At 38.5% G+C, this 26038-nt stretch overlaps 1 protein-coding gene across 2 annotated transcripts in view; it reads left to right on the forward strand.

The window, feature by feature from the left end:
• The window catches only part of SIM2 (SIM bHLH transcription factor 2), a 49509-nt gene extending 23813 nt beyond the window's left edge, over nucleotides 1-25696 (forward strand). For both annotated transcript variants that reach the window (XM_033147003.1, XM_033147004.1), the window contains 8 exons: nucleotides 3659-3767; nucleotides 9789-9874; nucleotides 12618-12817; nucleotides 17359-17465; nucleotides 19551-19698; nucleotides 21309-21477; nucleotides 22894-23305; nucleotides 24347-25696. In XM_033147003.1, coding sequence (XP_033002894.1) covers nucleotides 3659-3767; nucleotides 9789-9874; nucleotides 12618-12817; nucleotides 17359-17465; nucleotides 19551-19698; nucleotides 21309-21477; nucleotides 22894-23305; nucleotides 24347-25077 — 1962 coding nt within the window. In that variant the 3' untranslated portion in view covers nucleotides 25078-25696. The remainder of the gene's footprint in view (nucleotides 1-3658; nucleotides 3768-9788; nucleotides 9875-12617; nucleotides 12818-17358; nucleotides 17466-19550; nucleotides 19699-21308; nucleotides 21478-22893; nucleotides 23306-24346) is intronic.
• Nucleotides 25697-26038: the final 342 nt, after the last annotated feature.

The raw sequence follows: 26038 nt of genomic DNA on the forward strand, positions 1-26038 counted from the left end.
CAGAGCAGTGGTATAGATCTCTGGAAAAAAGTGGAAATTTCCAGTCTGTGTTTTGAATTGTGTGCAGTAAGAATATAAGAACTGCTGGATCTGACCAGACGCCCATCCATCTCATGCCTATAGGAAGCCCAGAAGCAGGAACTGAGTGCAACAGCAGTCTCTCCACTTGTAGTGTTAGCTGCTGTGAAAATAGAAGAAACCTGAGTTTTATAGTAAATGTGCTTTAGGAAAAAATAAAAAGGGAGCAGATTTATGAGTGTTCACATGGAATTCAGGCAATTTTTCTTGAGTTTTGCCAGCCTTGTGGCCTTTTCAGTAAAGCATTTTATATGTTTATGGTAGAACTCATAAAACCAGGTTTACTACTGTTCTGCTCAAACGTTAGCGTTTGGGGTTTTAGGGCACTATTACATTTGTTCATTTTAAAGGTAACTAACAATTTCTTAAATGTGTGTTTAGCTGAAAACAATGGGATTTACTTTCAAGTACATGTGTTTAGAATACTGTAGAGCAATTCTATTTCTGTTAGCAAGCTGAATTGGGATGTGATCCAGCATTCTGAAATATGAATTGTGCCCAAAACTTGTAATTAGCCCATGTTTAATGGTTTGAAAAGTTATTCTTTAACAACCTTAGGTTGCAATCATATACCATTTAAACTCAGTGCGATTTCCTTCTGATGTAGAGGACTGTGCCATTTATCGACACTGGATGTTCCCACTATCATGGAAATATTATTTTCTGAAACCTGTGTGAAGTACTGCTGATTCAGTAAACAGTAAAGAGGGTGTTTATTTTCATGTGTGGAGTGGCTCTTATAGAATGCTCCCATGTGGGCCTTAAAGTGCATGGTGGGTCAGTATTAGCTTGCCAGCTTCATTTTGCAGGCTTCTCCTTGTAGCCTTGAGCGAAGATCCACATATTTGCTTTGACTTTTATTAATGAGAGACAGATTGTTATTTATCTTTAAAAAAGATTTAAGAATGGTATGCAACTATTTATGAACTCACTGATAGGGCAAGGGACCTGAGGTAGTGTCTGGAATCGTATTGCCTAGGCACCACTAAGAGGGGAAGGGCAAGGCAGCAGAAGCAACCTGCTTGCTGTTTCCTCAGGGGCAATTAACAATTGGGCACTAAGGTTTTTTGCAGGACCATTTTTGTCATTGTTGGACCTTTTGAAATAATTTCCTGACATGACACCATGTTCACCAGTTGCCTACACAGTAAAAACCAATTTTCTAGCTATTATTTTTAGTAACTTCTCATTTCTTTTCAAAAGTGCTCTGCTTTGGTGACACTCTGAGACTCTCAGAGGAAAGCAGACACCACTAGAATGAGGGAGTTCTTTGGAGGAAAAAATAGAGTAAAAGAAAGCAACTACTTGTGTTAGTAGTAGCAGATTCCTAAATGCAGGCATGGCAAGGAGGTATGTGAGGTCTAGAAGCACTCTTAAAAAACTTTGGACTGTTTTGGTATTCTGGGGAGAGGATTCCCCTCACTTTTTCTAGACGCCAATACTGTATAGGTCAAGGGTCAGCAAACTTTTTTCAGCAGGGGGCCAATCCACTGTCCCTCAGACCTTGTGGGGGGCCGGACTATATTTTGAAAGAAAAAATGAATGAATTCCTATGCCCCTCAAATAACCCAGAGATATTTTAAATAAAAGCACACATTCTACTCATGTAAAAACACCAGGCAGGCCCCACAAATAACCCAGAGATGCATTTTAAATAAAAGGACACATTCTACTCATGTAAAAACACTTTGATTCCCAGACCGTCCGCGGGCCGCATTTAGAAGGCGATTGGGCTGCATCTGGCCCCTGGGCCTTAGTTTGGGGACCCCTGGTATAGGTAAAGAGGTAATTCTATACATGTGATGCCTTGTTAAGAGGCTAAGGTATGACTATGTCTGTTGTACCCTTCCCCAAGTTCTTTCTGTCTCTTTCTACTATAGCTGCCTATCCTACCTTTTCAAACCACCTTTCCCCTTTCCAGTTTCTATCCTTCACTCCCTAAAAATGTTCATTGTGCAAACTGTGTTGCCTCCTTCACTCTCCTGTCTGCAATACTCTACCTTCCTTTTTACCCTTATTTCCTTGTGAGAACAGTAAGTAGGAAAATATATTTTGGAAGAATGGCTTTGGGTAAAGTACTGCCTCTTTGCATTTACAGCCTCTTTCCCAACAAAGCTAGAAGCAGAGAGCTGTGTTATGTTAGGTCTGATTCGGGGTAATTCTTCCTTTTTGGAAAGGACACAGGGATGGAAACCGATATTACTACTTGTTTCCATGTGGGTGGATCTGCCCCTGCTTATATACCACTTGTTTCCTCAAAACTGGAATGAAGACCCACAGGACAAGACTGAATTTTTCACATAGCTATTGTGTATACATTTGGTAAACATTAATAAGCATTCACATAGCTGTTGGTCAGATGAAAGACTGGATTCCCTGGCTTATAAAATGTACTGAGGGACAGCTTTTAAAACTAAATTGGTTGAGATTCCAGTCTCTAAATGAATCTATGCCTTAATTCAGTAAAGCAAGGCACATGCTTGTAGAAAACACATGAGTTCAACCACATATTTTAAGATATCTGAAGGTATCTGAAGAAGTGTGCATGCACACGAAAGCTCATACCAAGAACAAACTCAGCTGGTCTCTAAGGTGCTACTGGAAAGAATTTTCTATTTTGTTTCAACTATGGCAGACCAGCACGGCTACCCACCTGTAACTGCACATATTTTAATTTAGACCTGTTGTTAACTAGTTAACTACTGAGAACTGTGAAGTCTAATTCATAAACTTGTTAAAGCTGCTTTTCATTCCAACCCTAAATGTCCTAGTTCTGGTTGGAACTCAAGAATCAGAATGCTAGTCTCATGGAATTTACTACCATAATCGGTGGGAGAGGAGAGGAGGAAGAAACGGTTGAACCTGTGACTCTTAATAGCCCATCCAGACCATGATAAAAAGGACTGTTTTGCAGTTTTAACCTACTAAATGCTAACTGCATAAGGTGTGAATTCACCTTTATAGAAAAGATAGCTATGTCAGTTGTTTGAGGAATCAGGAGCGCAAATGGATGGTGTATACACTGTTCCTAAGCTCAGTCTCACAGCCACACTGCCAGGGCTGTGTGAGCATAGTCTTTTAGGAAAAGACCAAACTCTGATTAGCCTTTGAGAAATGAGTGGGGCTATTCATTTCTCCCCTACCACCCTCCATCCAAGCTCTGATCACACATTTTTTTAAAGGGGGTTATGTCACTTTACATAAATCACAGGAACTTAACATTCTATTGTTTCATTGTTATCTACTCCAGCAACAACTGTTTGAATCTAGAGCTCAAAATAGGGTCATACTTAACACTGAATACTTTTTTTTTGGGTGTAATTAGTATTTACATAGATCACAGTCTTCAAGTCATGTATGCTGCAACTGAACCTTTTTTGCTCATGGTAAGACAAAACAACTTGTAGATTGTGGCTATTGGTTGATAGCTGCTTTTGGTTCAGGAAGACAAAGGAGTGTTAGAAATGCAGTGGGGTATTTGTAAATCATATGTATATTACATACAGAGATCTCTGACAAATAATACTAAAAGGGAAAAAATCTGCTATAGTTCTGAATGTATTAAATATATTCTTGACAGGTGGAGCTCACCGGTAATAGCATTTATGAGTATATACATCCATCAGACCATGATGAAATGACAGCGGTTCTAACAGCTCACCAGCCTCTTCATCCTCATCTCTTACAAGGTACTTCCATATGATATGACCATATACAAGTAAAAAGGATGATGAGATGTAGTGCTGATCTTAACATGCTAACACTTAATCCACTGAAATTTACAAATGTAAAAAGGGTTCCTGGCCAAGTGTTGTATCTAGCTATATTGATGTAGCACCTTTCATTTCATTCCAAATTGTGAAAATCATATTAAAACTTCATTCTTCAGCATATCTAGTTGCAATAGTTGTTCACAGTGATGAAACTTTAAGTTGTAGACTACAGCTATGAAATAATAAATGACTTCGCTCTTTGAACAAGGGTATAAGTAGGTATAGAGTTGTGAAAAATGCTTTGTGACCATTTGGCAACAAACAAAACATTCTGAAGTTTTATGTGATCCTTCTTCAAAACACATAGAAATGGGAGAGAGCAAGTAAGATTGATTTGATTCCATCACCTCAGGGATTATTCCGGGTTGCATGAAAACTAAATATAATTTCACAGAAGGGGCTAAAGTATCTTGTTGAATAGTCATGTGCAATCTGAGTGAACAAGCACAAATTCATTACATAAAATAGCCTTTTTAAATACCATGACGTATAACAGAGCAAACCATTTAAATGTCCATAGGACATATTAAAATTGTAAATCTTTTTTGAAGTTGGACATGTTGTCTTTGAATTTCCAGGAAAATGGGGTAATTTAAGATACATACTTGATTAAAACAAGAACAGTTCACTTATTTGAAATCCCATTGACGAGATCAAATGAGTATTTTATCTTTAATGTGTATTTGATAATTGGCATCTCAGTTCAAACTGGATGTAAATAAATATGTGGCTTTAGATGAGTCTTGTTTTATGTTCTCTCTGGATTGTCTGATCTTCAAAGAATCAGCAATCTATTTGTTGTATGGGTTAGACAAAGGTACACGTGTGATGTGGCGCATGAGTTCTTTTGTCACATGTGGAGCGTTTCTTATAAGGCCGTGTAAATGTTTCTTCTTTCCTTCCTCCTCTTTGTCATATATGCACCAGCCATTACATTGGAATAGTGCAGAAGGTTTGGATAAACTAGAACCATGCTGGCCTTTTGTTCTGAGTAATGGCCAGTACATGGTCTCCAAGAGGGAAAGGAGAAAACACATCATTTGTAGACCCTCTGATGGTGGCTACACATGGAGATGAATTGTCTCTTTGGTTTTAATTCATTAAGTATCACACATTGTCCAGCAGCTGGCCATGTATCTGGGAAATACTGGCTAGAGTTTTATCTGCAATTTTTCTTTTAAAAGTGCTTAATAATTCAAACAGAACAGATGTTTTTCCAGCCACCAATAATTAAGCCTTTGTGGCTAGAAATGGTCTGAGTAGTAGCAGCCTAGAGGAACAAACACTGTTATTATCTGCAAGCCACTCCCAGGATGGCTCAATTTGCACTGGGGGGAATTACAAAAAACATAGGTGTTGAGGTGGGGAGCTGTAAACTGACCATTTAAGTTAGCTGTAATATTTGTTTAGCAAACTTTGAGATGTTTGGAATGTGGCTCTCCTTCTTGGAGTGGGATCTCCTAAGGAAGACCTAAACCGCAGGAGGCAAAGGGGAATGTTGCTTGAAAGTCTGGAGTGGGTTTCTTGTTTTGCTTTCTGGTTGAATTTAGTTATAAAGTGGGTAGGAAGGTTTTCCATGAAAAGGAGTATGCAGGGTGTTTAGGAAAACCTTCCTTCCTCATCCTTATCTCTCTGCGTTCCTTTAAGAGGTTTTCTCTGTGTTGCACTTCTAGTATTGGAGCCAGACAAGGAAAAGGATGGGTTTCCTTCACATACATACTCCTTTTGTCATAACCCCCACTACGTCTCACTTGTCCTTTAGAGATGTGGGTGGTGCTGTGGTCTAAACCACTGAGCCTCTTGGCCTTGCTGATTGGAAAGTCAGTGGTTTGAATCCATGCGAGCTCTGGCACTCGCCACAGTGTCTCGTTGCATCAGAAGCAGTTTAGTCATGCTGGCAACATGACCTGGAAGGCTGTCTGTGGATAAACGCTGGCTCCCTTGGCCTGAAAAGTGAGATGAACGCCACACCCCATAGTCGCCTTTGACTGGACGTAACCATCCAGGGGTCCATTACCTTTTACCTTACTTGTCCTTTAACTTGAAGCAGCAGATATATGCTCTTAGAAGACTCAGTGAGTTGACAGTTCTTCAGTGAAAATTCAGTGATTTGACAATGATTATTTAAGGGCCAGCAGTAGTAGCTGGGTGAGAACACAGTGCAAAAAACAAAGCAAAAAACAGTGGCAGGATCACTCATGTGGATTTGTTGCTAAACAATTGGCAAAGATGCTGAGATCCTGATCCTGCAGAGATTTAAAAGTCTCAAGGTTTCAACTGTGGCCATGTTTCCTAAGTATGTTTTAGATTGGCTGCTCTTTCTCAGAATGGAGCATCAAGGGTCTTTAGCTACCAGTTAGATTGCTGCAGCCGCTGACTTGAACAAAAATGTAGCAAACTATGAAACACCTTGCAGAAAAAGATTTTCTAGTTTGTTATTCTAATGTCATCTTTTACTTAATGTGTTAAAGGTATGGCTTACATACTCATGTTTTGTATGTAACATGTTAAGTCAGCTAGTTAAATAGATCTTCAGAATTTTATAGGAGTTAGGCCAATAGATTTGTGTTGTTTTTTTAGTTTATGAACCTAGCTCTTAGGTGGCTCAGGAGTTACATAGCTTCATAGGTTTGGGAAACTTCTTGCTATCTATAGATTAGGGATGGATCAACATGTTTTTGGTCTGTGTTGGTTCACATATGATCATAAATCTGTTTCTGCAACTATCTGCAAATTTTTAAAAGCAAAAAATAAAATAAAATCACATTAATGTACTGTATTATTATTATTTTTTACAAAAGACACATTTTGAACTCATTTTATCCTAAAATACACATTTTTGTGTGCATTTTGGTACATTTTTTGAGCTGACACCTGTATTGCAAAATGGGAGAAGTATGAAAACAGAAGGATAACTGCATTCTGATCCACGTATTAGTCTGGTAAGTGCAAATCTAGTCAGTTTGCTTAAAAATGAAGACCAAACAAAATTCTCAAGCAATTCAAGGATAGATGGATGGGTCATTCTCTCATAGTTAGTCTGCAGGGGACATCAACCTGCTAGCTGTATGGAGCTGCATTATCTCTACAATTCTATGATCTCTCCCCAGGCAGCTTATTGCAGTTGTATACCTAGCAAGGATGTGCTCTGTGTGGCACAGGTCCTTGAGGAAAGAAAAAATGAAGGCAGTCGGCAGGAGGTAGCAGGTTGTGCATAGATGGAGGGTGCCCAAATATTTGTGCAGGGCTAAGTATCCATGCGCCTCCAACATGTCCAGAAAAGAACATGGAAGGTGAGAATTAGTATATTGCTCTAATTTTTAGCAGAACCAGTAATGATATGGTTGGATCTTAGTACAGATGTCATAAAATCAATTTTTAGTGAGTTTACATGTGTATTATTCATATTTGTAAGCTGTTTGTTATGAAGAGCTATTATTTTCCATGTAGGAATGTTACATGGAAGAAAGTGAAAGCATGTAAATGCCTTAATTTGGTGGAAGCAGCACAAAAATGTCAAATTCTTTATCCATAGGAAATAAATTTAGGCTGTGATTGTATGCTTAACTGGGAGTAAGTTCTACTGAACTTGGTGAAGTTACTTCTGAGTAGACATGCACAGGATCAATTTGCTGGAATGTGGAAGTCCTCATCAAGGGGGTTTGGGAAGTTACTAAGGGAAGTATAATTCTGCATTTAAATAAAGTATCTTAATTGAAAATAAAATTATATTATTAAAAATCATTTTTTAACAATGGAATATACTTTGAAGCCCTGTGCTCCAATTTGACATTCTGACCATAAGTTTCAAACACCTAAATATTCAGAAATAATCCGCAGATAATGAAATGAACATCTCTGTGTGAGATGGTTGTCTTTGCTACACTAAATAAGGCAGTTTTCTGTCAACACATTCAAAAATCTATGCTGGACCCAGACATTTGTGCCAGCTTCCTGCCAGTTACCAATGTACCTTTTGGGGACAAGGTATTCATGCAACTCCAGACACCCTTGAATGACATTGATTATCTAAATCCATTTTTGGTTAGGGTTTGGCACAGAAACTTTGATCACCGTGATGCCTCCTTTGTCAGGAGAGAGTAAAAAATTGCAATCCTGTTGATTTTCCTGTACCTCTCAGATGTGTCCAGTACCATTGTGATATCTTGATGAACTGGTTGGCTGGTGGAAATTGGTGTATAATGTTGTGGGCTCCTGCTCCCTTGATGATCAACTATAAGCCTGTTTATTGGGAGTTATGCTATGGCGTTCTTCAGGTTTTATTCCACGTGTTGGACAGCATCTATATAAATCTACTGACCGAGGTGTTCTCAATATTTTGATAGCATGAAGCTCGATTTCTCTTGTTTGTTATATTCAGGTGAAGCGGTATAAGTCTGTTTGTTTTCAGGTGATAGTGTACTTCACCTGAAAAATCAGGTTCCCAATATGGAGGTGTTAGCCTCAAAGACCCAAGTGACTTCTGTGGCATGAAGCACCTTTCACTTGCTAACGGTTGCACAACAACTGCTTTCTTTCTCAACAACAGAGCTAGCCTGACCACAGTTCTTCATGTATGCGTTTAGAGTATTGTAACGTACTGCATCATGTGGGATACCTTTTGAGGACTGTTCAGAAACTACGGTTACTGCGGGGCCGGTCAAATTGAAGTTTTAAAATAGCTACACTGCCTTCCAATTAATTTAAACTTGCTGATTTTGACCTATTCTATTCTAATAGTAAACTCATTCTCAAAGTGTGGATACTTTTGGACCAAAGCTCACAATTTGAAAGAGAATTATTACAAAATAAGGATAAACCTTTGTCCAAAATGTATAACTTTTTATTAGAATGGGAAACGAATGACGAGCTAGTTAAAGCTTCAATGACACACTGGGCAATAGATATAGGACACGATATAGATTTAAACCTCTGGGAGAAACTTTGGAAAAATGATCTGAAATTTACTGCATGTTATTCATTCAAAGAGAACTATTTGAAAATGATCCATAGGTGGTCTTTAAGTCCAGATAGGTTGCTAAGATGTATAAAGTAGAATCAGATATGTGTTGGAAGTGTAAGGAAACGGAAAGAACCTTTTTTCATGTGTGGTGGACATGTAAAAAAGTAAACGAGTACTGGGAAATGATTTATAATGAGTTGAAAAAAAATGTTTAAAATAACCTTCCTGAAAAGACTGGAGTACTTCATATTGGGAATAATTCATACAGAAATTCCCAGATGTCAGAAAAGTTTTTTAATGTATGTAACAACAGCGGCTCAAGTATTGTTAGCCCCAAAATGGAAAGTGAGTGAGGTCCCAGGTAAAGAGGATTGGCAACGTAAGATGCTAGAATATGCAGAACTTCAGGCTTAACGCATAGAATAAGAGAACAAGAACACATATTTAAAGAAGAGTGGAAAATATTTATTGAATATATGGAAAATAATTGCACGCAGCTGATAACACTGGCAGCATTAAGATAAATTCATCAGTGTGATTAATGTTTGAACAATGTAAAAATGGAAAACTGATTTAATTGGTTATAGTAAAATATGGAGGAATGGAAGATACGTAAAATGAACCATGGAAGGAGAAGAAGGGAAGTCATTGGATATTTAAAAGTATGTAAAATGTTTATTCTGAAATGTAAAAATCGATAACTGAGAGAATGATGGCATTTCAGAGAACATTGTACAGAAACTGGCCTAAAAATGTTTAAAATAAATAAATTCATGGTTTTGAGGGATGCTTAAAATCATGAGGCCTGTGACAAATAACAGCTTAGCAAGAATTCTATTATCACTTTCATATTCATGCTTCATGTTTGTAAGCATAACTAAAAAAACACACTACAGGTTTAATATTAAAAACTATGTTAAAATGGCAAAAGGAATATTGTAAAGAGTCTTGAAACATTTGTATTTTGTTTTCAGAGTATGAAATAGAGAGATCTTTTTTTCTGCGAATGAAGTGTGTTTTGGCCAAACGGAATGCAGGACTAACATGTAGTGGTTACAAGGTAAAGTGCTTAGTTTTTTGCCATCATCACAGGGCAACAGGTTTTAATTATAGAAGCTTGCCTTAAAGCAAACACAATTTTTACAGTAATATAGCTGCTATCTGTGACATTGATGCTAGGGCTGAGCCAAAATGAAAGGGAGTCTGTAAAATTTCCCCCCATCATGAAACTTGCCTTCACACTTTTTTTGGTGGTATGTGTGGATTTGTGTAACATGGCAAAAATGTTTGACTATTCAAAATGCAGTCAGGAAGACATCATTCTGATATAGCTTCATGATAACACCATGAAGCCAAAGTCGACTGTCTCTCTGACATCCTCGTGCTATAATTGTCTGGGATTCCATTTTTTAAAAAGGCACTAAAGTGGCAGATCAGGAAAAGAAGCACCTAAGAACAGTATGCAGAAAGGAAAAGCAATGAGTGCATGTGCAACACTCCACTCTTTTTTGCCTTGAAACGTCACAGGTGAAGATTGAGTACAGCACTAATTAATAGCATTTATTGCCATAGGCTCCCCAGTGATTGAACTTTGCATCCAGGAAGGCTTGTATTGTACTATTCTTACTACCATTGAGGGGGCCAGTGAAAACCTTCCTTTATTGCAAAGAGCCTCTTAGCTGAGTTAGATTTAAAACTGTATATTTTGTCTTTTAATTCTTGCTTTGTTTTTCTCACTGGGGGAGGGATCATAGCTCAGTGGTTTGTGTACAGAAGGTCCCAGGTTCTCTTCATAGCATTTCCAGTTAAAAGATTAGGTAGCAAGTTATGGGGAAGACCTCTGCCAGAGACCCATGATAACTTCTGTCTGTCATAGTAAACATTACTGGGCAAGATAGGCAAATGGTCTGGCCTGGTATCATACAGCTTGCTACGGTGTTTTGCTCTGTAAAGCTATTTCTTACTGTGAGCCACTCACAGTGCTTGCTGTGGGGCAATATGGAAATTAAACAAAAAACTTATTTAGGTGGGTAAACTCCAGTGTATTCTGTCCCTTCTCCTTTGACTAATTAGCAGATTGTTGGACAATCTGTGTTTTCCCCGTACATCCACCATGCACGTTCCCCCCCCCCCATTCCCTTCTTCCAGGTCCACAGCCTCTTGTGCAGACATGCAAATGCTTTGCAATAAAGCTTATAGTCTGATACTGTGCATGTTTACTCAAAAGGCAGGCTTTGCTGAATTCAGTGGGGCTTATTCCCAAGTAAACATAGTGTTGCTTGTTTTCCTTTGCCACCTCATGCTATGTCCCGGGAGAAGCCAACCCCAAATCCAGTCTGCAATGGTTTTGGCTGTCATTTGTTTGCTGCATTAGCAGCCTCTATGAAAGCAGCTTCTGCCAGAGCAAATAGCAAATGGCTTATTTGCAAGGATAACTGAAAACTCTGAGGATCAGATGGATTGAAGGTGGGAATTGCATGGCAGTTCTCCCTCCTCTTCTCTCCTAGAGTGAATGTGAGGAGGCGAAGGTGGAAAGCCTCTGCATGTACATGTTATTGAGACCACTAAGCTCACTGAACTTACTTTTGGGTAAATATGCATAGGCTACACATTGTAATGAATCATGAAAGCATGTGGAGAAGCAAATGGAATTGCTTCCACCCCTATGTAGGTTCAGCATGCCATATGAACGAGCCTATGCATATACTGATGGTATGGCTATAGGCTCTGTCTGCACAATCACAAATTCTGAAAAAGGCATGTCTCCAGTTGCATGTGCAGTGCTTCCACACGCACACCTTTTTGTGCTGAATTATGCCATGATTGCCAACCACAAAATGGCTAACATGGTGTGGGTGGCATAAAATGGCTGCTCTAGGGTGTGTGGCATAACTCAAAATGGCTGCCACATTTAAAAGAGCAGAAAAAGACTCAGGACTACCAAATGGTGTATGCATGCCCCCCCTGCCGCATCACTGTGGAAAAAGGCATCTACCCCAGCAACTACCGTACTGCTCATAGAGAGGTTCTTTGCATCTCTCTTTGTTCAGAATAGAAGAGAGGGCGCATGTCCATTCATGTGAAATGTGGGCATGTTTAATAGAGTGTGGTCAGTGTAGGAGAGGCCAAACCAGTGCAAACAGGAGCTGAGCTGAAAGCGCAAACAGACTCTCATGCTCATTTTTGAGCAGATTATTTACTGAGACCTGTGGACTCCCACGTTGGCAACCCGGGGATGGGATACAATCCTGCTGTCTTTCAGTTTCTGTTGGTCTATCTGTCATCACTCATCTCTGCCTTCCTCCTTCCAAGCCGATAACTGTTTATGACAAGACTTCAGTACAAACACCAAACAGTGTTCTGTGTGTGCATTTCAACATACGTTGATCAAATGTATAATTTAAATTTGTGTGTATGCATGTTTAATTAAGTCTATGCAAAGGAAATCAAATTTTATCTGGATATTTCACATTGATCATTATGTTATAATAAGATAATGTATAATAAATATTTGGAGGGCCACAAAAATAATTTGATACTCTGAATATATCTAGAGAACGTAGAGTCAAGATCTTTGCAATTTAATGTCAGCTTAATTGTCATATAGCGTTGGCATGCAATACATGGTATATGTTGACCTCTGCTTTAAAACTACCAATTCACCTGTAAAAAGACTACTCAGCACACACACACACAGCATGAATATATCCTGGAGATTTTAGGTAAACAGTATTGTCAAGAGGCCATCTTAGTCATTCCTTTCCCCTTCATAACTGTACCTTTTTTCTCCTATATCATACCAGGTGATCCACTGCAGTGGCTATTTGAAGATACGTCAGTACATGTTGGATATGTCTTTGTATGATACCTGTTACCAAATTGTGGGGCTGGTTGCTGTAGGTCAATCATTACCTCCGAGTGCAATCACTGAGATCAAACTCCATAGTAACATGTTTATGTTCAGAGCAAGCCTAGATCTAAAACTGATATTTCTAGATTCAAGGTAAGTAAAAAAATTATTTTTAAAAAATGGCTGTTCCATTTTTCCATATGCTTGTGGCAACTTGCAAAAGATAGCTGAAAAATATAAAGCTGAAAAACAGCAAGAGAACAATAGAATCCACACAAAACTGTAGCAACAGTTGTTACAGAATTTGAAAATGAAGCTTTGTTGTTTGTTATACCTGTTACGCCTGTAACATGAACATAGGATAAAATGAGACTTTAAGAATCACTGTAGGACAAGCCACTGCTCATGGAGTAAAATACTTTTATTTGGTAGCATCTAGTAGTAATGGTTGAAATTGAGTTAACCAAAATTACTGGAAGACTGAGGTTGTCTTTTGAAGACTGGACATTCTTTTAATTATGCAAAGTGGAGAATAGAGGAAGTACGAAGTTGCTCCATGACAAAGTTGACAAATGAGGCACAGTTCAAATAGAAAGCTGTTGGCAAAACTTCATACATACACCAGGACTCTGAAGTTCTTAGTTTTATCACAAAACCATATTTGCTTCATCTTTTGTTCCTAAGGTCACAGTCTGTATAGCTCGCATACCATAATATGGGAATGTTGGGGGTTGGACTAGATGTCCCTCGGGATCCCTTCCAATTCTACAGTTCTATGATTCTATGAAAATAGCCATTTGTAAGATGTAATGTCCATATTGGCTTGGATGCTAACTAATACAAAATAGGCCTTTGCTGCTAAAATGCTTAAGTGAATTCCCACAGAAATAATAGAACAGGAGAGTCTTCGTTTGCTGTTCCTGCTGTGTACAACATAGACCTAAACCACTGCATGTTAAAAGGAAATAAAACTAATTCACACTAATTGTTTGTTTGTTTGTTTATGGACAATTTGATTATAAATATGGTCAAAGCAGTCTAAACAACTGACTATAAATTCACAATAATATAATTTGCTGTTTTGTCAGCAGCTGTGTTGCTGTTTCTTGGGCATGTTTGTCTTTGTCTTTACTGAGATGTTTTGTTTTGTCTCGCTCCCAGTTTAGCAAAATTTAAAAATAATAGGGAAAGTGATATTGGACAGAAACAGTAGGTTGTGATGTTGCCTGTGTAAATATTGTTCTGAAATATTGTTCATGACATCTGTTGATATTTGATATGGGTATATCTGAAAATATCTCATAGTTGCTATGCAATGGTGTTTCGTATTTGACAGCATTTTATATTACTAATATATAGTTAAACTCTTATATCTAGAGTGAAGTGAAAAGGGAATAACCCAGCAGTTTTTTGGTTGACTCATGTACTGGGGTGAGACACTGAATTACGTCTGTGCTATGTGAGCTACAGATAATTTTTAGATCATAAGTAGGGATGAAAGGATCTGTCATTTTCAATTCTTTAAGCTTCTCATTTTTTCCAGTCTTAACTTCAGTTCTGCAGCAATTTGTGATTTATTTATTTTTAATCATGAAAATTCTTCAGCATTTTAGTGCAAATCTAGTAGGCAAATTTACCCTCCTAAACACTAATGTACAGATTCTTAAAAGCAACTTTTACTAATATGTGTTTCTGTATGCTTTCACAGATAATTCATTCTTATACACATATCTTTCTAATATATGCATTTTTGTAAACATTGGTTGGAGAACTGCACAGCAAAATTCAGATGAGTGTGAATTTGATTAATTTGGCTTTAAAAACTAACTGAATTCAATTTCTCCCCCATTGCTCCATATAAATGACCTTTCCCTTGATGTTCAACTAAGCAATACATTTTGACACTTTAGTGGAGAAAGAATTTAAAATTATCTACAAGTGGAGCAGTGCTGGAGGTTACAATGTAGAGAAGAACTGAAAAGTTAATAAGGTAGGGGTGTGGACATATGAGTACAGTCATACCTCATGTTACGTTTGCTTCAGGTTGCATCCCACGGCGACCCGGAAGTACCTGAAAGGGTTACTTCCGGGTTTCGCCGCATGCGCAGTAGTGCTAAAATATGCTTCACGCATGCGCACAAGCGTCAAATCGTGCTGCGCATATGCGCAAATATGGCACTTCAGGTTGCGGGCTTTTCACGTTGCGAACGGGCCTTCGGAACGGATCCTGTTCGCAACCAGAGGTACCATTGTATTTCTTTCTCTGTTTTCAAAAGGAGACTGAAAGCACGCTACTAAATTTCTGTATCCTACTTTCAAAACTTTCCATGTATTGAACCTGAGAGATAAATGAAAAATCTGTTGCTTTCAAGACAAAATAGCAAACTCATGACCTTAGTGGTAGAGGAAAATGAATACTCTCAGCAGTGCTTGATTTCATTTGCTGTATTAACTCATTTCCTCTTCTGTGTTCATTACAAACAGGAAATTAGTTCTATATAATGCCTTTTTAAAGAGGTATATTTTAGGCTTTTGAGTAGAATACCCTATTGCTCTCCCCCACCAAGGAAAAGATAAAAATCAATGTCACAAAGTTTATTAGCATTTTCTTGCTGTTATCCGTAATCAGACAGCACAGCCATTGGTCAGATGATGTCCAAAACATCTGCAGGGCACCAATTAGGGGGAAGCCTTGCCTAACCCTTTAGTGTTGTTGCAAGTAATAATAGCACCATCTCTGATCATATCTCTTGATAATCAAAGACTTGGGTGACAAACAAGATGGACCATGTGGATGGGTTTAGTATTCTGATGCCTAGATAAATCTGGATTATCTTTAAAGACCAATTAAGACAACATGGCTTTGCCTTATGGCTACATCATGAGATTCCTGCTGAGTGGACCTGTAATAATACCTTATCACATGAGTTATATTGCAGTGAAGGCTGTAACTGTGCAAGTCTTGTGTCCAGACAGTGAAATGATCACACTTTCACATCATACAGGTGCTGCAGAAGGCATATTTTATCCGTTTATCCTCAGTGGTAGGGCCTTAGTATTTTTTCTGTACCCAAGTTATTTGTGTTGCAGTATTCATTGTCCTGTTATTCTGCAATATCTAACTTAAATGTTCTTTTCATCCCTCTTAAGGGACACTGCTATCTGTTATTCCTTTTCCCAAGACAAGTATCTAATTTATTTTATGCTCTCTTAAATTTATAAACTGATTACAGCCCCTACAGATTAATCACTCCTGTTATATTCATTAATCTTGGCAAAAGGTAATTGTCACTTGTGGGTTTGCCAGCAGTAAAGAAAATGATCTTTGCTTACTCTTTTCTTGAGTAGTTCTCTAAGCACGGAAGGAAGCCCACAAGACAGTAATACAGTGGTACCTTGGGTTACAGACACTTGAGGTTACAGATTCCGCTAACCCAGAAATAGTACCTCGGGTTAAGAACTTTGCTTCAGGGTGAGAACAGAAATCGTGCGGCGGCGCGGCAGCAGTGGGAGGCCCCATTAGCCAAAGTGGTACCTCAGGTTAAGAACAGTTTCAGGTTAAGAACAGACCTCCAGAATGAATTAAGTTCTTAACCCAAGGTACCACTGTAAATTTGTTTGAAAAACTGACTACCACATTGTTGATACATACCATTGAGCACACTTAGAATGTATCCCCCACCCTCCCTACTCAGGCAAAGAGATAGCAATAAAGCATCTAGACGAAGCATGGCCAAACTTGGCCCTCCAGCTGTTTTGGGACTACAATTCCCATCATCCCTGACCACTGGTCCTATTAGCTTGGGATGGTGGTAGTTATAGTCCCAAAACAGCTGGAGGGCCAAGTTTGGCCATGCCTGATCTAGACCAAGGCGTAAATTTAATGCATTGTTGCTATCCCAAAGAAATAACAACTGCCACATTTGGACCAGGAATGAGACTTAATAGTATCCAGCAGCTGCTCTAGTAGGAAGCTAGCTTTTATGTACCCTTTTAGTCTGTAATATTGTCCCAGAGTCCCAGTAGGAGGCCCCACAATTCATTTCATCTGTGCCATATATCTTAACCTGCAGTACTGCTAATTGTATCCTTTGGCAATTCTGAATGTGAGCAAATGTTCATCCTCAGTCCCATTAACCAGTTAACACCATACCTACCCATTATCTTACCAAATGGAACAGCCACTGAAGATGTTTCTGCTTAAAAGTGAGAATTGTTATTATAGCAGTCCTCTATAATCAATTGGTGCTATGTAATGCTTGATATATTTCAGCATAATCCTTTATACTGAAATGCATATAGGTATTTTAAATATATTGATGAGATTTTGTACTCTGTGGAGCTATTAAAGTTAAAAACAAATGTATACTATAAGCCTGCAACTTATGTGGGGGTTACATTCCAGGGATTGCTCTTTAAGCCAAAATTGTGTATAGTCAAAACACATTGGGTTCAATGGCAGGTAGGATTGCCAGTCTTTTTTCTCAGATGCGGGCCCTACCTTTAAATTTTTTTAAAAATGATTTTTGCCAAGCACGTAAAACTGAATGCGCACAACTTAAATGTGCATAAGTTGTGTGCTTACTGTAATTCTGAAGGTTTCAGGATACTTGATTTCTGGAAAAGGAGAGCATTTGTTTATTGCTGTAAAATATGTAAGGATGCTGCTTATTAGCTATATTTCTTTCTTTTAGAGTGACTGAATTAACTGGGTATGAGCCACAGGATCTGATAGAGAAAACTCTCTACCACCATGTGCATGGATGTGATGTATTTCATTTACGATATGCTCACCATCTCTGTAAGTAATGGAAAACAAGTAAAATAATTTTGTAATGATGTTGATGTGAGTTATTCACAGTTATAAGTGTTGGGAAACTATGATTGGGCACTGCTTTCCTAGTAAAAAACTCACATGTGAAATGGTAATGTATTGTCTACACCTGAGTTTCAAATTAATTCATTGGCGTAACTTTTTAATATGTGAAGCTGCTGGAACAAATTTTGAAAGCAAAGTAAATTGATGAATTAGAGATAATTCATATCCATATTCTTCAATTTAAGAAAATGTGAGCTAGTGCTGGAAGATGAACTGACTGACAGTTTGTTACAGCTTTTGCTCAAATACCAGTAGATTTCCTAAAGAACTTCATTAGCAACATGCCAAGCTATCAGGATGACTAGGGTAGGAATGATATTTGTGCACAATTCTCTGGATTCCATGTGTATTACAGATTAGACAACTCCTTTTTAATCATAATGAATTTCTTTGGTATTCTGACAGTGCAGTAGTGGCAGAATTCACGTGTTCAAAGGCTGCCTGGATAAATTTAATAAATACCAACAACAAATAATTCACACTTTTTAGATAAGCCTGACAATTTTTATTTTGAAATTAAAGCAGCGTTGTGGAGCTTTGCATTGATTTCCCACCAAATATTGTCCTCTCCCAACTGTTTACAGCACCTTTGGGAGCAAATGGCTGCTGTGGAAGGCAATAACATTTATAATGGAAATTGGGTGTGTTGTTTGGTTCAGAGTAATAAATGTAAAGAACCTTCAGGCACCGGCTATTTTAGCTGAACTAATCTATAGTAAGAAAATCCAAACTCTCTTCAGGGCATGCATATCGACTTAATAGAGATGTTTTAATTTTCTGAAAAAATTCATGCATCAGGAAGCTTGGGAAGTGGTCTGTGAGGAAAGATCTCTAGGTTAAAGCTAGACAAACTGTACAACTAGTTCAGTGTATTGAGCAGGACTTCGGCTTGTTCCCAAAACTGTGGTGCCCCATTTCTCTGCTTATGGAAGTGGTTGCAGGATCTTGAGCAACCACTATTTTTCAATAAGCTGCTAAAATATAAAGTCATGCTTTAAAGTTAAATAGCCTGACTTGTTTGGAAGCCATTAACCAGGGGTCAGCAAACCTTTTCAGCAGGGGGCCGGTCCACTGTCCCTCAGACCTTGTGGGGAGCCGGACTATATCTTGGGGAAAAAATATGAACGAATTCCTATGCCCCACAAATAACCCAGAGATGCATTTTAAATCACACATTCTACTCATGTAAAAACACGCTGATTCCCGGACCGTCTGCGGGCTGCATTTAGAAGGCGATTGTGCCGCATTTGGCCCCCGGGCCTTAGTTTGGGGACCCCTGCCATTAACCATAGTTTCCTGCTTCAGTTGTAACAGGAAGCTATAGTTAACTGCAGATTTCCTGTCTTGCACAAAGAGAGGAGCAGAGTAGTGACATACAGGTGTATGAGGCTCATTCATACCTCAGCTTATTAAGCCATGATATGATTGTCAGAAAGTAGCCACTGAGAAAGTATAGTCCAAAATATTCTTTCTCTATATTTCTTCATTCTTAAATCTAGTCAATATGGGATGTTAAGAATAGGATATACAAGAAGGTAGAAGGCAGAACACGTTTTGGTTTGAGATTTTGTATTACAGCTATAAGAGAATTGTATAAACTTTTAATTAGGCAGAGTCCAGGAGTTCAAGAAAGCACAAACGAAGGCCCAAATGAGTTTTTAGCCTGCAGTCCTATACACGTTTAGTGGGACTTCTGAGTAGACGTATCTAGGATTGTGTTTTATTTATTGGATTTTGTATTAGATAAGACCTGTATTAAGAGAACATTCAGTCGCAATAACCAAAATACTGCCCTTGCTTGAAAGTTCAATTATAGGGCTAAAATGCTCTTTTAAAAAAACAAATAAACCAAAATCAATGATGTAACAAACTTTCTTAAGCCAAGCAGGTTTGGGTCAATGTCTGAACAGAAGGTCACCTGGGAGCCTTAAATATGCCACCTCAAGTTTCATGGAGGAAAGGCAGAGTATGAGTATAATTAAATTCCTTTCATGTTATGTTTTATAGTGTTGGTGAAAGGACAAGTCACAACCAAGTACTATCGGTTGCTGTCAAAGAACAGTGGCTGGGTTTGGGTCCAGAGCTATGCCACCATTGTACACAACAGCCGCTCATCACGACCTCACTGCATAGTGAGTGTTAATTATGTCCTAACGTAAGTCCATATTTCCTACCATTGTATGCCACATTCATTTTATTCAATGTCTCATGTTGATAACTTTATCTGTTTTTTCCATCCTGATTTCCACTTTGTTACTTTAAAATGTCGATCACCGATATACATATTTTTGTTGTGTTGTACTGTATCAGGTTTTAGTAAGGTAGACATCATTTTCTAGATGCAGACCAAGGGAAAAATATTTTGCTATGGCCAACTCACTTGTGGGTTTCAATCCCACTGCTGAAGACTGTTCTAGACAACCAATCTAATACAGTACTAAAAGAATGTCTGCATTTCAAGTAACATAAAATGACATTATTAAAAATCTTTCTTGAAGTCCATCTTCCAGGGCCATGGATGTTTTGCTGCCTGACACAAGGTAGAAGAGGGCACATCCCTCTCCATGTACAGAGGTTGACTGAAGTAGAAGTTAAATCTTATTTCAACATTGGCAATTGTACAGCATCTTTCCCTGCACATCAAGGGAGCAGTCTACCTTAGGAGGCACAATGCAGGCTGCATTGCACACGCATAATTATATTCTGCATCAGAGAGGGACAACTGGGGTGGGGATCAGGGGGCGATGCTGCTACTGCCCCCTGTACTCCAGCATATGCCACCTGAGATGTCCACCTTGCTCTGCCTAATGGTAGGGCTGGTCCTGCTCTACTCCTACACTGTAACATATTAATGAACTAAAATGGCATTGGGATAAATGCAGCTCTTTTAGAGAAAATGCAGGTGCAGATCAGCTGATGACAAAAAACTCCAGAAAATTAATTAAAAAAAGAAGCTAAGGAGACAACCATTCTTATGACATGGAGGCAGACTATTACTTTAGGATGGAGAATGGCAGCCATTTTAAAAATATATTATTAACTATTAACAGGTTCCAGCTGCACAACTATGAGCAAACAACAGGTTGCGAGAGTGTATCAAATAACTGCTTACATACACAATATTACAGTATAAAGGCAGTTGAATGAAAGCTGTGAAAGTGTGAGTGGATATATGAGAGGTGGCCTAGTTACTCCTCTCTGGCAGTGTCTAGAGTTCAAGTGTCCTGAATTGAACCTAACCTAGCTTCCTGGCTACCAACCCCTTCCTATCATTTCTTTGTGCATAAAGGATTCAGTTTTAATAGTCCAGTGACTGTGGCATGTCTGGTATTATTTTTTGAAGCTTTCTTTATGCCAGGGTTGGATAACCTTTTTCATTGTGAGGGAAACATACACTCAGGGTTATGTGGTTATGTGCCAGCAGGGGCCAAAGCTGGAGGCAAAAGTAGGTAGAGCAATGGGTGTGGTTTTTACCTTGTGTGCGCCTGGAATACAGCCTGCTGTATACTCTCTCTCTCTCCATCTAGGCATCTGAGATATATTATTCTAGTTCAAGGAAACAGTACAGCCAGGCAAGAGCGTTGGGAGGGTGATGCATGGCTTGCAGAGTCCCAAGGGCCAGCTAGAGAGGCCCAAAGGATCACATTGGCACCTCAGGCCTGAGGTTCTCCCCCTCGCCCCAATTTAAACACTTGGGGGCACATAGTGAGGAGAAAGATGCAAATGGACCATTCCTCTGTTGCAATGCTGTTGTTGTTTTTTCAGAGATATAGAATATAAGGAACTTCCATTATCACTGGACCAGGTCACAATTTCTAAATCACAGTTTTCATGCAGAAATTCAGCGTCTACCTCACAAGAAACAAGAAAAGCAACAAAACCTAGAAGTAATAAAATGAAGACAAAACTCAGAACAACGCCGTATCCACAACAGGTAGTAGTTTTTTCTCTATCAACATTTCATGCTAAAAAAAGTGTGGCAACCTATCTGCAACAGTAGCTGTGAATAGTCACTGGAATTTCTTGCAATTCAAAATGTCATAAATTCTGTTCATTTTAATAGCATGATCCTACAAATTGCTGCTTGGCGTACTGAGTACTGCAATTTAGAGGATCAAGAATATGAACTGTTGCAGCAATACAGCATCACTTGTGGTTGAATTATTTCAACCAATTCAGAGAACTACACTGGTGCAACAGCTTGTTGTACCAGCAGCATTCACCCTTTTGACAGATGCAACAGTTTGCTTGGAAAGCCACCAAGAAAGGAAAGGAGACAGTACATGGCCAGGTCCAGAAAGGTGCTCAGGGTGAGTGTTAACAATAGATACAAGAACAAGACTAAGGTACGAGTGCAGGGATGAAGAATAAAATAAGGTTGAACTATCCATCCAAAGACTGCCAGCTTCAGGACTGGTGTAGTTTCCTCCCTAGTTTGGGAGTGTATCATTTGGATACTGCATTTTGGAGAGACTTGCTGTCTTCCTTCCCTGATTGGATTTGGGGAACCTGTCTTGACTTGGAGCAGAAGCCAGACTATCTTTTCCTTGAGGACCACCATACCAGCAATGTGCAAAGTCTTGCTTTTAGAGAATGTTTAAAATGACTGACACAAGAACATTCCAAGCAGTGTTGTGCAAAGCCTTTGTGTCAGTCATTAGGAAGCTTCCCTTGGAGCAAGGTTGTTCACATTGCTGGTTAGCTGACCCTCATGTCAAAGCTAGCTCTCACCTCTTTCTGAGCAATAAAAGGAAAAAGTGAATAAAAATAAAAATAAAATTTAAAAAAGGGGGCAGGCAAATGTTTGAGTGGATAAACTTGTATACACTTGGAAAAAAGCAAATAAAAAACTGGACAGCCTGACTTCAAATATGGAGGTAGGGGTGACCTTGAGCTTTCAATCCAATCCAAAACAAGATAAGTGTGTCAGATCAAGAACAAGCCAATGGGAAGCAGATGTTCCCACCTCGGTGCAGGGGGGCACGACATCAGGTCCCCCAGACCTCTGTGTGGCCCTCAGAAATCTTGCCAGCTAAACGAAATATGTGAAATAATTTTAAAGTGTTTCCAAACATGTTCAGAATGCCTCCCTCCCTCACCACTGATGCTATAGCTTGTCCATCACACACAGGATTAAGGATTAGAGCTTCCAGAAAAATGCCAGAAAGGCTTGCTCTCCAGTTCCTCTCTTTAGAAATTAAGTGCTGCCAACTTCTCTTAGTTTATATGAACTGGTGTGACTGCAGTTCAAGGTGGTACTTGGCTGCAGTGCACTCTGTTAGTCTGTTATACTGACAGATTTCAGAGTCAGCTATTAAACACTTTTCTTTCTTTTTATTTGCTTTTTCAGCAATACAGCTCCTTCCAGACAGACAAACTGGAATGTGGCCAGGTTGGAAGCTGGAGATCTAACTCCACAGCAAATTCTGCCACCATCCAAGAACAAGCCTTCCATTCAGAAAACAGCGAACTTTTATACACCCCATCGTACAGCTTACCATTCTCTTACCATTATGGACACTTCCCTGTAGACCCTCATGTATTCAGTAGCAAAAAACAAATGCTGCCTTCTAAATTTGGGCAATCTCAAGGAACACCTTGCGAAGTAGCTCGATTTTTCTTAAGTACTTTGCAGACAAGTGGAGAGTGCCAGTGGCACTATGCCAATTCTCTTGTTCCGGGAGGCAGTCAGTCACCATCGAAAAGTCCTTCTGATCAGTCAGCAAGCAGTGTACGCCATAATCTCTTACAGAGTTATGAAGGTGTGTATTAAGTGAACAAATCTGAAACTCTATTATACCCAAGAAAAAATCATACGTTAAATATTTTTTAAATATTAAAAGTGGGTAGTGGGTAAAGCTATTTTAAACCTTTAACAAAAAGAGGCTCATGAGTTGTTAAGGGAAGGGCTGAAAATAGTTGCAACTTACATTTATACTGTAATTTTGCTCCTGAATTGTTCATATTTCTTTCTGAACGTATTGCAAGAATAATAGTTAAGATGCAAATCTCATTGATAACTAAAGTAAGCCAAATTCTGTTGCAAAGAATTTAACAAGAAGCCTAAATTCAGTTTTCTTAGGTCTCCTAGATTTTCTTAGGATGTATTCACACAACACATATTTTTTTATTGTGTAGCCCTGCTACTACAAGCTTACTGACAATCCTGTATATTGTAGACCTCACACAAGAGTTCATGGGACTACATCAGAGCAGACAATTGGACCACATTGTTCTCACAATATTGTTGTTTTGTCAGAGAATTAGATCTGAAAAGAAAGAGTTTTTGTGGGTACGATACTTATCACAATAGCAACTTTTCTTTAGGGAGTGTATTTTGGAGTGATCCACAAATAGAACAAACAAGCCTAATAAATCAAATGGAAAGCATTTTCATGTATTACATCTGATTATGTTGCCTGTTATGAAGGTATGTATCCAAAGTGAAAAAATAAAACTCAAAATTCTTTGCAAAAATTTCCGTTTTCAAATAGTTCCAATGATGCTCCAGTTGCCTCAGAAGGTAATTAGCTATAATTTAATTATTTAGAGTTTCCAAGAATCTGCTTAAACTCCCATCTTGCAAGTTGGCATGGAGAAGGAATTGATAAGTTATTCCCTCCCCCCTCCTGATTCTATTTGGAATGCAGCTACTTGCTAATTTGCACAAAGGCTTTAACGCAAGCTCAAAAACAGCATTAAACGAATGTCCCCAATCTAAATAGACTTTACTGTATGTTCAAACTACACATCATTGCTTGAACTGTTTTTATTAAAGAACTTTATTTTTCTTTCTTTCAAAGTGCCACTACCAAACAGAAGATACAGCCAAGACAGTACATCTGACAGTTTTGCAAGCTGTGCCACCCTAGCAGCAAACAGCAGATACAAAGAAGAGAGCTATGATTCCACCATTATAAAGCACAGCAACAAAATGGAAAGCCGAATATATCCAGCACATCATCATCTCATTAAAGAAGAAAATAAGCTAGTTTTCAATAGAGGTGTACAAGAAAAAAACAACTTGAGTGAAAAGCCTTTTTCAAACTCCTTAGCCAATTCCTTTTTGTCAAAATCTGAATGTTTCCAAACTAAATCTATTGGACAATTAAATCACCTTCTCCCAGTTCCAACAGTATATGAACAAACTAGAAGAATTTGTATGAAAGAACCAAAATTTGAGCACATTGCCCATCATGCTGCAAATCTAGGTGAGCTGGAACCTGATGACAGAATGACAGGAAAGTTTGATCATGACTCTGAAAATGATCACACTGTGGATGTTAGGCATGCAGGGCAAGTTCCATTTGTACTTCTCAACTATCACCGGGTTTTAGCCAAACATGGCACATTTCAAACTTCTTCGTGTAATGCCACAGGACATGTAGCAGAGAATTATGGACACAGTTCTGAGGAAGTAAATATGTTTTACAAAAACCAAAGTCCTTCATCAGCCTCCTCCCCTGAGGCTCACAAGGAGCCTGCACTTCCCCATTATATTGGAACGTCTGTAATAATAGCCAATGGAAGGTGACAGTAATAGAAAGCTGTGGTTTATAAAATAAATAAATAAACTGGAATAGTTCCCCTAAAGCATGAGGATACATGGTTGCACTTAGTGAGCATGGTTTAAAATCAGTGGGACAAACTTGCATGCATTCTTGGCAAGCCATGTGTAACAGTACCTTTAAGGTCAAGAAAAAAAATTAGCTTCAGTGCTTTGTTGTTCCAGATTAATCTCTGCAGTTGACTCTGCTGGTAAGAAGCCATGTAACAGATCATATTTTTGTTATTTTTACAGTATATAAGTTAAATTATAAGAGTTTATGTGCTGATACATAGAGTGACTTTGTTTTCTTAAAAAATAAAACCCCTCAATTATTTGAAAGTTATAGGTCACCTAACAAACGGACAGTCTGGTAGGAGACAGTAATTACCAGTTATTTGTGACAGGGGACATGCATTTAAGATTTCAATCCCTGAAATTAAATCATAATATTTTTTTATTCATGTGGCATGGATATATATTACTCAAGGCAGTATAGAATTGCCAGGCTGCATGGCTACTATGCATCTTTAGACAATGAAAATCTACTTGCCCAATAAGCTTGGAGATAACTACCAAAGAGCTGGTGATGGTTACACTGTAGAGGGAAAAATATCAAAGCATCTATTTGAAAACAAAAGACAAAGGTTTTCACTGTTTCAAATACACTTTCCATTTAGAATATATCCAAAACTGTATTTGTTGCCAGCCAAAGAGGAGTAAAGTTGCATTCTCTTCATTTTGCTGTCAACAAGACTTCAAAACTTTTCTGTTTGGTGGGTTTATGTTTTTAGCCCAGCCAGTTTTAGCAACATTTATGGTTAAGATATGATAAAATACATTCACCAACTGCACTAATGATTAGATGAGAATTCTCAGGCACTTACATTTTATTTTGCATTTTTCGTAGTGCAGGTAGTATATTCATCTTTGGCTTTGTAATGTTTAA

Source organism: Lacerta agilis, chromosome 4 (assembly GCF_009819535.1).
Source record: "Lacerta agilis isolate rLacAgi1 chromosome 4, rLacAgi1.pri, whole genome shotgun sequence".
Classification (NCBI taxonomy): Eukaryota; Metazoa; Chordata; class Lepidosauria; order Squamata; family Lacertidae; genus Lacerta; species Lacerta agilis.